The sequence below is a fragment of the Cotesia typhae genome, unplaced genomic scaffold (genome assembly GCF_013202065.1).
Source record: "Cotesia typhae breed Kobodo isofemale line unplaced genomic scaffold, CoteBio_Ctyphae contig_36, whole genome shotgun sequence".
In the NCBI taxonomy this organism is placed as follows: Eukaryota; Metazoa; Arthropoda; class Insecta; order Hymenoptera; family Braconidae; genus Cotesia; species Cotesia typhae.
Window position 1 is genome coordinate 1,483,676 of NW_027423744.1, and position 14,388 is coordinate 1,498,063.

Consider the following 14,388-nt stretch of genomic DNA (forward strand, 5'->3'; position numbering starts at 1 on the left):
TATAGGTTAATTAGATTATTTTACCAGTAATTATCTATTAATAGAATCGTGTAATGTTTGGAATTAAAATTCATTAAACTTTGATAAATCAATGGACACACATACTTTTATTGATGCACGGCGATAAATGTATGAAATTATGATAAAATGTTGGAACTAATTTTCAAATTAATTACTCGTTAGTGTAATTTGCAGCGTTTATTAATAAATTTAATGACGTAAAATATTAGTTTAGATTAGATTATTGATACCCATACTCGAAAGTAAAATATGCTTTTAATTACTGACGCATTTTGACAGATACGGAATAAACCAAAATCTGAAAATAGACAATCAGCTCACACGGAAGAAATATTTATGATAATATCTAAACAAATATAACAAAAAATTATATTTGCCAAAAACCTAATTTATATAAATAATTTTTTATGTTTGCAAATACAGTTTTTTCCATAAAAAAACTGATGTCGCCGTATTAAATTAATTTTTTCCTTTTCAGTTTATTTTTATATTCTATAGCTAAATAAAAGCTTTTGTTTTTTTTTTAAGTTTGTTTTATCATATATTTATTTATCTTAATTTTATATTTTGAATTTACATAAAATTTTACTTCATAAAACGTTTTATTAAATATGATCAATCATAGTCAAAAATGAATGAGCATAATTTATCATAAAGGCTCAAATACTTTGCTTGCAACTAAAATTTGTTCGATTGATTTATTCATAATATAATTAGATCGCTCTTCCAGATTAACCATTTGCAAGTTTCATTAACAGATTTACCGTGATTTAAAAAGCATATACATAAAAATTTTTTAGGATGTATTTTCACAAATTAGATATCAGATTGTCATATTAAAGATATCTTGCAAAATCCCGTAAAAATTTGCAATGTGTGTGATAGATTTAATAATCCTTAAGTTGATCATTATCATTATTGCGAATTCAAGTAACATACATATGATTCTTTAGTGTTGATTAAAATTTTGTCAAAAAAATAATCTTTCCAGGAATTTGGTAAAATCGAACAAATTTGAAAAGATAACATCAATTGACGTATTTCAAATACGTCAATACTTTATGGTATCTATTCATATAAAAGTAGACTTCGAAATGCGTTTTTACATCTTTGGACTTTTTTTCTATCAGAGCATCAAATTAAAAAACTGCCATATTTTAAATTTCTCAACCAAAAATTTGAAATAATTTTCGGGTAAAAAATGGTTAAATTAAAGACAGTTTTATTATTTTTATTGTTTATTGAAGTAGTAGTAGATTCCATTGTCGAAATCGCATCATACTCAACACCAAATCATTTCTTTTCCATCGAAAGATGCGGTACATGGCGCATCCCGGTAAGTCTGATCATAAATTTCATCTGGCATATAACGTACATACGATATTTTTTTTGCTTGCCTTATTAAACACAAACGCGCAGAGGCTATCTTTTACTATCGCCTAAAAATTGAATTGCAAATATAGTTAATTTTCTCACAAATTATTTTTAAGGGATAAACATTTTTTAATTTACCGAACTTTTTTGTTTCTTATTAAAGTGTAATCCAAATTTTCCGCAACCGTGTTGTGACTCCAATTACAAATGCATTAATATTGACCAAGATAAAGTCAATGTGTACAACTATATTTGCATAAAAGAAGGTAATTACAATAGAACCCAAAAGTCAATTAAATATTAATTGAAGTTGTTATTAACATTAAAATTTTACCCACAGCCAAACTCGGAGACAACTGTAAAAACTGATTTGATTGTGAAGCGATAATCGACGCAAAATGTTCAGTAGATGGTACATGTGCTTGTAGAAAACTCTCTCGAGAGTGGAATAGCACGATTTGTTCATATCCTACTATCAGAGAACGATTGATCCCTGAGCTAATAATTACCATTATGATCAATTTAGAAAAGAGTATATCATAAAGACCGAATATAATTCCCAATCTGGTCTCAACAGGGTATCAGGTAAAATAATTATTCATAACAAATCCCAGTTACAAATAAGGACCATCCTTAAAAAAGTCTGGCTCAAGATTCTTAATCAAGTATCTGCATTGGGTTTCGAAAACTCTATTTCAAAACTTTTTTGGCAGATTCTTGCTTCAAAATTATCCAAAAATTGCTGCAGATACTTACACGAGATTTTCGGATCAGATTTAAGTGAGAATATATTCAAGTATTTTATTCAGATCTACCAATAATATATACTTCCTTATGAATAGAAATAATGTATGGAGAATAGGGTGGGTCAAAAAAATCGAATAATTTATTTTTGACTTTATACTCTGAAAAATAGGTTCGTAGACACCTAAAAAGAATTCTCTCCAAGTATAAGCTCTTAATTATAACGGGAAGGTCCTCCGCTTTGCGGGTTTCTATTTTTTTCGAATAATCAGATAAAAAAATTTATATCTCGCTTCCAACTGCTTGGAAAAATATTCCGTGGCATAGATTTTGTGAGAAATTGAATGCTTTACAAAAAGGTCTCTTATGACTTTTTCAAAAACTCAACCGATTAAAAGATATTCATAGTTGAAGTTTGGCTATTTTAAGGAAAATATTCGTTTTTATTATGAATTTTATAAGTCGATGAAAAAAATTATTTCGGATTGCGGAACTCATGATTTTGTAGGAAATTTACTGCTCTACAAAAATGGTCTCTTATGATTTTTTGATTAAGTGAAGCCGTTACGAGATATTCATCGTCAAACATTAACGAATATCAATATTTCCAGTTTTTGATCAATAATTCGATAAATTTTAATTTAAACTATGAGTTTCAGGAAAATTTACATAAATTTGAGTTTCGATCGATAAAGAAATGTTATAATAAGTTAGATAAAGAATTATTGGAATTATCATTGATTTTCCTTGGAGAAATGCCTCAAGAAAAGATTTCTTTCAAACGTCCTGGTGCTGTTCATCATGCTAGATGGATGGCTAAGGCCATTTATAGTTTGAAAATGTATCTATTCAGAGATGAATTCAAACTCTCTCAGAAAGAATTGCATGGTCTTCGTCATTTCTGTATTTTTATAGTCACATTGTATTTAAAAGCTTGGTTTTCATCAACTTCTGCAACAACTGCTGCTTATCATGACTTGCAGTTTATGAAAAATTTATTGGAGTACAAACATATCAATCCTTTGATTTCTTCAGCTACGTGTGAAAAAATGATTTCGCACTTATGGTATTTGAGCGATGAACTTGCCATTTTATCACTGTTTGACGATGGCGTTCCATTAGAAGTAAAAAAGTATTGTTGAAGCTGTTAATACTCGTGAAGGTACAGATTCTAAAGCTAAAAGATTTGTAATTGATAAAAAGATTTGAATTCATTGGCGCAGAGAATTCTGAGTGACTTTGTGTCTAAAAAGTCATTAAATCTTTTCAAAATCTTCGATCTACCGTATGACTTTCTTGATGTCGATGTTGAATTATGGCCTACTAATGAGAGTTATCTCGAAAATAAAGAATACTTTCAACAACTAAAAGTTGTCAATGATTCAGCAGAGCGAGCTGTTGCATTAGTCAGTGAATATAATCAATGCTTGACAAAAATGAAGAACAATTCCAGTACTTATTGCAAGTTGTCAAAGAACATCAAAAAACATTCCCAAATTGTAATAAAAGAAATTATTTATAGTAATAGCGTACTGTTATGTTAAAAATATAGACAATTATATTGCAATTGATAATTCAATAAAAAATTTATCTATAAAAAAGTTAAATACTGGTTGTTTCTCACTTGATTCAATACTTTTCATATTAAATTTGACAAAGAAATATGTCATTCACTTCAAATTAAACTAATCATTGGCTATATGTCGAAAAAAATGCTCTAATTTCTTGTTTTAATGCAATCAAACAAGCTCAAGACTGAAAACAATATTAAAAAAATTGTTTATAACATTTCTTTATCGATCGAAACTCAAATTTATGTAAATTTTCCTGAAACTCATAGTTTAAATTAAAATTTATCGAATTATTGATCAAAAACTGGAAATATTGATATTCGTTAATGTTTGACGATGAATATCTCGTAACGGCTTCACTTAATCAAAAATCATAAGAGACCATTTTTGTAGAGCAGTAAATTTCCTACAAAATCATGAGTTCCGCAATCCGAAATAATTTTTTTCATCGACTTATAAAATTCATAATAAAAACGAATATTTTCCTTAAAATAGCCAAACTTCAACTATGAATATCTTTTAATCGGTTGAGTTTTTGAAAAAGTCATAAGAGACCTTTTTGTAAAGCATTCAATTTCTCACAAAATCTATGCCACGGAATATTTTTCCAAGCAGTTGGAAGCGAGATATAAATTTTTTTATCTGATTATTCGAAAAAAATAGAAACCCGCAAAGCGGAGGACCTTCCCGTTATAATTAAGAGCTTATACTTGGAGAGAATTCTTTTTAGGTGTCTACGAACCTATTTTTCAGAGTATAAAGTCAAAAATAAATTATTCGATTTTTTTGACCCACCCTAATGGAGAACCGTGCAAAAATGATAATCAATGTACAGAATTTGGCGATCGGGGCCTTGTCTGTGGAATTTCTCTTGAGGTAACGTTTGATACGTGATTTACTTTTGGTATAAATACATTCAGAAGATTAGTAACATATTTCGTTCTAAATAATATAATTTTTAGGGTCACGTACACACAGAATGCAAATGTCCAGACGGGATGCAATTCAACAAAGACAGTAGATCTTGTCTAGAAATTCCGAAGCCCGTAGAGAAAACTTGCAGTACTTACCAATTTAAGCGTGATGGACAATGCCTAGGTGGCGTTTATGCCAAGTATAATACAACCAATGACTGCTCTGCTGAGAATACATATTGTGACATGAAATCGAGCATATGTCGGTGTCATCGAGGCTTCTTACCTTATTCTATAGAAAAATATCAACTAGGTAAGCTTGCAGTAGTTTTTATAAATTAATCTATGAGTAAAGCTAATGAACAAACTTTCTAGGTATCGGAAAAGACTGCCACCAATCTAAGGAATGCAGAGTAAGAAATTCAGTATGCGATGGTTCCAAGTGTGCCTGTCCGAAAAATGATTATCTGTCTGCTGACGAAACGTCCTGCATTCCTCTTCCCGAAAAGGTGATGGGCTCTTGTCAGACGGAAAAGGATTGTCAATTGGTACCAAACACGTATTGTTCCGTTGAAGGCGTTTGCAAATGTATGCCAGGTTTTTCACTAATTGGTGACAAATGTGTTTCTACCATCGGTGGATTATGCACTGAACATTCAGACTGCCCTGATTTGAATTCTAAGTGTATCAGTCATGAGTGTCGATGCAAGCAGCACTACTATCCATTATCTACTAACAAAACAGTTTGCTTACCTGAAGCTCTCTGTAAGTTTACTCGTCATTTTTTTACCAACAGCTCATTAATGAAACGCTAATTGATTGATTTTTTTAATTAGCTGCAGGAGGTCGCTGCGAATCTGATGAAGGCTGCGTGATGAACCACACTATTTACGAGAACAATGAGTGTGTCTGCAAATCAGGCTACCGCAATTACAATGGCGAATGTCATGACCCGCAACAATACTGCGTTAAATCTATAAGGGACTGCTATCCCCGGATTGCGGACTCAGTTTGTAGGAATCATAAATGCATTTGTAACACGCACCACTACTTGAGGTCCGATGGCAAGTCATGCTTGAGAAACGCAAAAAGTAAGTTAAACTTGAAAAAATCCACTTATTGCATTTTAATTGGTTAAAATATTATAGATTTGGGAGATAGATGTGATAATGACAACGGCTGTCAAGAGTTACCGTACTCGATTTGTCGGGAAAAAAAAATGTGTTTGCGATCACAAACATGTTCAAAAGGATAAACGGTGTAAATCAATTCTAAAGGGAGGATGTAAAAGTAATGGCGATTGTGGTGTCGATCACAGCATTTGTGACCGTAATCAGAGTGTTTGCGAATGTGAACAAAACTACTATGCAAGGCCTGACAATAGACAATCCATCAAGTTTGCTGAAAGTAAGAATATCTTATTCATTGTCATGGCTGATGTTGACCACAAAAAACTGTGTACAAAAATTAATTCTATATTTTTTTCAGACCTGAACGAAAACTGAAAAGTGATACTGACTGTAGTGTCATCGACAATGCAGTGTGTTCGAAGAATCACAAATGCGAGTGTAAGCCAGGCTTCTTTAACTCAAGCAATCAGTGTCAGCGACTTATTGGTACTGACTGATGTAATAATGTAATAATCGATGGATTATTTATAAATCTACCTTCTAGAAAAGCGCTTTTTTGAAAATTTCCATTTCGTTTCAAGAAATTTAACTGTCAAGTTTCTATTTACTACACAATTGCAACAAAAATAGTATACAGTTTCTCTTAAGAAGTACGAGTATAGAAAAACATGAGAACGGTTCTTAAGTACTTCAACTATTCTAACAGACTGTAATTCTTGTAAAAAGTTTTAATTTTGAATGAAGCAATTGCCTTTATCTTGAACTTATTCAATTTTCATCATTTTTTTTACCATGCATTTTCCTTGATAAATCCCTTTTAATGAGTAAAAAAAAATCTTTGCCACGCCGTGAATGAAAAGTTTATTTATATATTATCAAGAAAAATAAAACATTCGATGAAAAATAAGCTCACTCACGCAACAGTGTTAGATTTTATTTATTAAATAATTATTTTTTAATGGAATGATTTTCAAATGCTGCCTTTCTTTTAAAAAGCACAACAAACTTTCGACATAAAAACATTTTGTAAAATCAGGAGAAAGAAATTTTTTTACATGAGATCTTTTATTGATAATACTGACACAATTATTTTTCCATTACACATCAAATTTTATCATTTTACATTAGGAAGACATGGACGTGAATAAATTATTTATTTAAACAAATAAAAAATACAGCAGTAGTTTGTACTGAATGAATTTTACGTTATCTAAACAATTATTATATTGTTCATACAGTCTTAATTATAAAATCCAAGTAGAAAACATGAAATAATTATTAGTGGATACAATTTTTTACTCGGAAGGCAAGAAAAGAGTCGAGCTTGATAATTAATTTACTGCCTTTTCATCTATATTGTAGCTTACAAAAATTGACTACTTATATTTAAAAAAATAAAATGAAATAACAATTAAAATTATTTCTTAAACTTAAAAACTTAAGTTAATACATACATTATATATAGTATACATAAATTTATAGCCATTTAGTTCGGTAAATAGTATTCCCGAGGAATGTAATCAGTTTTAGGGCTCCCAGGCTCGATACCCAGTAGTTCATCCATAAATGCAATATAAGTGATCGCAAGGCGTAAAGTTTCTATTCGTGAAAGTCTTTTTTCGTATGCAAATGTCGGTACCTGAAAAATTGATTCAGCAATTTACTTTTAAATAATAATTATTGTACATGGAAAAAAAAATTAAATAATAATTACAGCTTAGTTTTAAAAAATACTATTTCAAATGAAAAATTACTATCTAGATTGCAATCTTGAGCCACCATAATTTCAATAATCCACCATAACTTCAATAATCGAACATATAAATAACTACTAATAAAATTGGAAAATAACATTAAATTCCTTTTATCATACTCAGTAACAATTATAATCACATACAAAAAATGCACTTTTGACTTTAATAATAATAAAAATATCAACAAATATAAATTGAAAATTTCGACTAAAAATAAAAAATCAAAACATTTATTAAATATTATTATTAGGTAATGATAAATCGTAATTAGTTGTAAAATTTACATCAGAATTGGAACAAATTTCATGCAAAACAATAATGAAAATTTCATTTTTTTGTTTAATTTTATTCAATGTAGTGTAATTATTTTTATTTTAACGATTTAAATTTTATGTCTTAAGCTTTACAATAATTACAGGAAATAATACAAAAATTACTGTGATACTAAAAAAATTACAGTGACGATTGAAATTTAACTCAGGTGATACAGATATTATCATGTCGGTAAGATAAATTCCTTCGCCCAGAGGTAAAAATTAATATTTGAAATCGTAAGCCCGTGAAAAAATGCTAATTTAGTTTTGGAAACAGTCTTAAAAAGAGATTTTAAGTTATAGTCATAGATGCAAATCAACTTTTTTTACTTCCCGTACAATATGTAAGGGTCTCAAAAAATTTGAACTTTGAAATTATAAATAGTTCCAAAACTGTATTTTTAATTGCACTCTACTGTTGATTTTTGAGTAATAATACATAGAAAAAAAAAATTTCTTGAACCAAGAAAATTGTAAGGAAGAAATTTTCTTGGCTTAAAAAAATTTAATTTCGTTCAAGAAATTTTAACTTCATTAAAGAAATTTCCAATCTTCCTTAAGATTTTCTTGATTTAAGAAAATTTACTCTTGACTCAAGACTTTCTTTCTTTCTGTCTAGAATGCTTACGATTTCATAGAATTTAATCAAATTTACAACATTTAATAAAACTAGAATTCAAATTTGCGCGCGCCTGAGTTTTGGGTTTGCATATATTTTCATACTTATGATATATTTGACCAATCACGTTACGAATAGTTTGCTTACATGATATATTTTTCATCTAAATTGTAAGAGTGGATCAATCATTCAATATTCAATTATAGTTTTATGGAAAATTTTTCTCCCATTGCAAAAAATGGCACTTTTAATACGAATTTGATTACCTTTTTGCGTAATTTATCAAAAGCTTCATTCAGATTAAACATTCTCCGCCGTTCTCGTATATTAGCAGCTCTTCTTTGCGAAACTGAAGCAACCCTTCGGCGAGGTTTCTTTGATGATGATGTCGGTTGATTTGGCATCCGTCCATTGTGACTATAACGGCTATCAATATCTCTAATTATTTATTTAGTAAATTATTTGTCTCAATAAATACTTGGTAAAATTATTTAAAAACAAAACACCTTTGATGAAGCAGAGCACAAGGTTGACGATAAAAACCATTGACGTGATCGTTGAGTGTGATAATGATGGAGGTGGTGTTTGATAAAGAACTGAACTATCCCACATTGGATATGATGCCATCTCGCTTCCGACGTACTGTGACATTTCGCTTGTTATTATCTGTTTTAATATCAAGTAATTATACAGTAATAAGAATAGTCATTATTTATTACAAATTTATATCAAATATCCGGAATATTTCACCTAAATTTTCAAATTTAAACAGACGCTATGTAATAATAATAATAATAATAATGATAGAACAAAAATAGAAATGAAAAAAAAGAAAGTTATACAATTTTGTATGATTACAGTCATACAAGGTATCGATAGGGCTTTGAATGATAAAATTAAAAAATTACACTGCTAAATAATAAGGAGTTTATATTCTAAAATAGTATATTTTCAAAAACAATTTTAACAGTTTAGAATATCTTTATAGTTCAATGAATTAATAAAGTACAGTTATTTTCGATACATATGTGGTAAATGAGAAATTTTGATCTGCTTAAAATTGTGATACGAGTTTGAAGAGATGGTTCATCCTTTACAGGATCGAATATGTCATTATACATGGAAGAAAAATTGTAGAAAAAATTTTACTAGTACCATCGTAATCCAGGGCCAAACTTCCAATTCAGTCACTTTGGTAATTTTGCTTTGTAAAATTTATGATACTACATTATAAAAATTCGAATATTTACTACTTGCATAGGCATTTTTATGATATAGTATTGTAAATTTAAAAGTGTAAAATTATCAAAATAACCGAATTGAAATTCTGGTCCTGCATTACGATGTTACCATTATAATTTTGCCTACAATTTTTTTTCCGTGTACATTCTGATTACATCAAAATCTTAAGCTCGTATTGCAAATTCAAACGTACCAAAAATCCTTTGCTTTCTACATATATATAAAGAATAGCAATTTTTACCGCATAACATTGCATATCATAATTAAAAATCGCTATAATAACAAAAAACACAATCTTTTTGGTAATTTTTTTTTTTTTGTTCTATTCTACACTCTTTTTTTGTCAATTAGGATTCTACATTATGAATAAGTCGAGTCGATTATGTAGATGACATAATTTGAAAAATAATTTTAACCATACTGATCTGAATGATTGGAAGTATTCTGATGAGTATATACTTTAAGTTCCATTCATGATTATTCTCTTGGCATAAATTTTGTAAGTAATTCTTGTTAAAATTTCATTCACTGATATTCACAAAAATAACTTTATTCAAAAAAAAATTTTTTTGAACCAATATTTAAGATTCTTTATTCAGTTTTTTTCTTGTTAATAAAGTGAGTTTTGTTTGTTGTTTTTCAAAAAATGTTACAAAGCAGTGGTTTCCATCAGTCACTAATTTCTTTCGGTACTAAATTTACAATTAACTTTTCGTTATTTTCAAAACCACATTCAAAAGATTCAATCAATAAATTTTATTTAATAATGTTATCGATTAAATTGTTTAAACCTTCAAGGTAACACCGAAACTTTATTCACAATTGTTTAGATGAATAGATAAAATAAATTATAACAATAGAATGATGATGCTTACTGGTGCTTGATTTCCGTTAATTTCCCACAACGGTTCGTTGTAGTTCATATCCTAATAAATAAATAAATGTTTATCTACTTTTGCTACTTAGTAAAAAAAATCACAGCATTTGTTACATTTATTTTGCTTAATAAAAAAAAAAACCACTTCACCAAAAAACTATCTCACTAAAAAAGGTACTTTATAAATAATTGTGGTTTTGAGTCCAAAAAAATGTGGATGTTTATTAGATAATGTTCAATTTGAGAATGAAGAGCTAGAGATTATCGACGGATCAAGACTTGGACTCTGTGGTACTGTTATCAATTGTAACCACGCCTACAATTGTTCTGATTGGTAGGTTTAAGGGTGTTATGAACTCGAATTATTTTGATTGGCCACACTATTAAGCGAGGGTGAAAACGCCCTTGCTTTTTTTCCTCAACATCCATTTTTTTTAACATATATTTCATGTTTATAAATGAAACTCCAAAGTTGGAAAGATCACTAAAAATTTTTATGTAAGAAAAAATATAAATTATTTTAATGAAAGTTTTTAATTTTTTACTTCAATGATGATAAAATATTTTAAGAGTGAAATCTTCATAGATAATAAGTTAATTATTGGAGCGATAAATATTCTTATAGACACGCGTCACTACAAGATATCAAATTAAAAAATGAGAGAGTAGATTTGAAACATATTGTTGGCTGTCGATAGAAGATCAGGGTAAATGGTTTAGAAGCCAGAATCAGAGCTAAGCCAGTTAGGAGGGTAAGTGGGTAATGCCAAATAAAAAGGGAGCGAACTGTGACGGATCTCTTATTATTTGAATAGCCAGTTATGGAATTAATTAAAGACGTATTAGTCAAGTGACTCGTCTGCGACGAATCGACTTTGATATTTGCGCGCTATATTATAACGGGGGTGCATAATATTATTTATATGCTAGATAAATTTCTGTTCAATATGTGAAATATCAGATCTGTCATTTTTCTATTGTTTACTGAAATGTAAAAAAATTAAATTAATTGTAATGTAAAAATATCAAATTGTGGTTCTATAATACGAAGTTATAATGAAAAATAAACAAAATGCGCTGATAAAAAAATGTAATTTGATTGAAGAGTAATCTGATTTAAAAATTAAAAGAAACAATTTTGGAACGTACTTGGTGTGCGTTATTGTGTACTTGAATTTTTTTTAAGTGTCCTAGTAGATACATTTTAGGAATTTCATAAAAAGTGAAATATTTCGTAACTACGCACACTAAATACGTTCCAAAATTGTTTCTTTTAATTTTTAAATTTACAAAAAAATTTTTTTTAATTTTCGAAAATCATATACAACCATATCGGTTACTTGGATTTTTTAATTTTTTATTTTATATCTTTTTGTAAGAAAATAAAATTTTTTTTTCTTAATAGTCTTATGAACGTGGACTTGGCGCGATTTTTTTACAGTGAAACTGTTTTTGTTCGGATCCCAAATCAAATCGGACAGTTTTAAGGAATTTTATTTTTGATTCTTTCAATTTTTTTGGATTTTTCAGTCAAGTTTTTTTTTTATTTTAAAATTTTCTATTTAATTTATACAAAAATTGTATGTTCACGCCAGAAAAGTGAATAAATAAAAAAAACAATTTGTAAAAGCTTGAGCATAGCATGAATAATGTATCAGTTAACCGATTGAATTGATCAGCATTCCTGCTTGGACCAGAGGTAACGTGAATGACTAAGGACCCTAAGGACGCAAGTTCGAGCCCAACTCTCGACAAGGATTTTTCCGACCAATGATTTCGTTTCAATTCAAATTAAATATACTAATGAGTAATATAACATGAGTATCTAATCCTATATTATTTTTAATCTTTTCGAAGATCATAATATTTTTTCTTTAAAAATTTGGAGTGGGTTCTGATGGGGTTTTCCCCATTGGGGCCTGAGAGGGAGTGCCCAATGAGGGCCACATATGACTTTGCGTGACATCCCTATTTGGGGTCCCTATTAGGCAGCCCAATGAGGACCCAATAGGTCTTACATTAAAATTTCTAGTCGGGATAGTATCGTCAAACAACATTTTCAATTTGTATCCAGTTTTAATATGGTGCAATATTGTGTTTTCAAATTGTAATGACATCCATCAACTATCAATCGATTTGAACAGTAATTTATAAAAAAAAAAAAAAAAAGTAATTTTTAGGTCATTTTTAATAAATTGACTTTAATTTAGTTTGTGACGTTTGGCGCAGTTTCTTGAGTTCAAAAAATTTGTCGAAACGGTAGAAAAATCGAAGGATTAAAAGTCCTGAAATTATTTTCAAAAAATAACTTTTTGTTAATTTTTGAGTTATTATGATTTAATAATGTAATTGTGTCTACAATTTAGCAAGAATGTTGAAAGCGCCGAATCCATGAACATTGATCCAAAGCGTCAGCTTGCATTTACGTTCCTCATATTCCAATAATATATATAAAATACACACATATATATCCACACCTACGCGATATATCCGAATAAAACTAACGCCTATGAAAAAAAAAAAAAAAAAAAAAAAAGTTATTTCATTTTTCAACTGACTTGAAGTATAAAAAATATATCCATTACGTAAGCTAGAGACATTTATTGAAGATTTTAGTTCTAAACAATGAATTTATATAACAAAGAAAATAAATGACGATGATTAAATGCAAAAAAAAATTTTGTGGTCCATTTTGCTATGGTTTATTTACTCAGTGAAGTACAAAAATTCACCCCTTAGTCCACCGATATAACACGTGGATAAATGAACCGAGTAAATGTTTCGAAATAAGAGTATAAGTAAGGGGAGTAATCCATATCTAATCACGTATATTAACTAGATATATTCAAACTTAAAAAGACTTGTTACTATTGCTATATACTTATGCAAATATTTAAAGCTTCATGAAATGCGATTTATGTAATTAGGATAAACTTCTGGACTATCCGATGAAAAAGTGAAATATTCATAACAAAATTAATTAATTTCTTGCTAAATCCGATTTTTGAACAAGTTTTTTTTAACAGATCGGTCATTTGAGATGAAAATACAAAATAACTTCGTGCTAGTAGTGACATATCGTTTCACAAATTATATTTCATTGGTGCATAAGCGGTGCTCGATGAGAGCTTCAAAAATTTTGTAAAGAACATTATTTTAGTATGTTTATATTGACTTGATTAGATTCAATAAAATTACAGATAATGTAGCTTCTTCATTAGTAATATATGTGGTGAATACCACATAAGCAGATCGATAACCCAATCGATCTAGTTTGATAATTTTCGCTTAGTGTTGTAAAAACGAATTTTCCGTTGCCAGAAGACAAATTCTTGACCCAAGAAAATAATATATATATGTAAGTTGTGCACGTGTTCAAATAATTAAATACATAATAGTGATACAATTTTTGACGCATATCTGACACCAACGATGACAGATAGAGGGCAAAAATAATTTCGAAAAAAAAAAAGAGAAACGCGTCCACTTACCAACAGATATAGAATACAACATAACTCGAGCAGTGTAACTGTACAAATCATGATAATCCTGACCCCTCAGTCAAATCATCCGAATAATATAATAAAGGGGACAATATTGTTATGCCTCGTTTATTATTTCTCTAATCGTTTCTATTACATCACGTTTTATTGGTTACAAATTACTGAAACGAAGAAACCTAAAAAATGATTTTTAACTTCCCGCTAAGAAAATCAATGATTTTCAAAAATCGGGAAGTTATTGATTTTGCCCCGTCTTGTAGTTGGAGTATGTTTTTCATTTTGTTCGTTTTTTCGCACGCATAATTTATTCCTTCTCTAAAATTTC

At 29.0% G+C, this 14,388-nt stretch overlaps 2 protein-coding genes across 2 annotated transcripts; one reads left to right on the forward strand and one right to left on the reverse strand.

Moving 5' to 3' along the window:
- The first annotated feature begins 4,499 nt into the window (after positions 1–4,499).
- Positions 4,500–6,515, forward strand: LOC141526723 (thrombomodulin-like). Its single transcript, XM_074241798.1, has 6 exons — positions 4,500–4,586; positions 4,673–4,937; positions 5,000–5,389; positions 5,461–5,715; positions 5,773–6,031; positions 6,113–6,515. Exons 2-5 carry the CDS (start codon positions 4,709–4,711, stop codon positions 5,877–5,879), a joined length of 981 nt encoding a protein of 326 aa, XP_074097899.1. The 5' UTR covers positions 4,500–4,586; positions 4,673–4,708; the 3' UTR covers positions 5,880–6,031; positions 6,113–6,515.
- A 156-nt stretch (positions 6,516–6,671) lies between these two features.
- LOC141526639 (protein Fer3-like) lies at positions 6,672–10,977 on the reverse strand. The gene is given in 5 exon segments (XM_074241689.1): positions 6,672–7,393; positions 8,708–8,867; positions 8,948–9,002; positions 9,005–9,107; positions 10,559–10,977. Coding segments are annotated over 5 exon segments (519 nt in total). The 5' UTR covers positions 10,607–10,977; the 3' UTR covers positions 6,672–7,240.
- Between the last annotated feature and the right edge of the window lie 3,411 nt (positions 10,978–14,388).

Bases quoted from the DNA above. Each gene is read 5' to 3' on its own strand.
- LOC141526723 (XM_074241798.1), top strand. From the start codon at position 4,709: ATGCAATTCAACAAAGACAGTAGATCTTGTCTAGAAATTCCGAAGCCC. The intron at 5,390-5,460 runs GTAAGTTTACTC...TTTTTTAATTAG, and splicing joins TTGCTTACCTGAAGCTCTCT to CTGCAGGAGGTCGCTGCGAA. The intron at 5,716-5,772 runs GTAAGTTAAACT...AAAATATTATAG, and splicing joins ATGCTTGAGAAACGCAAAAA to ATTTGGGAGATAGATGTGAT.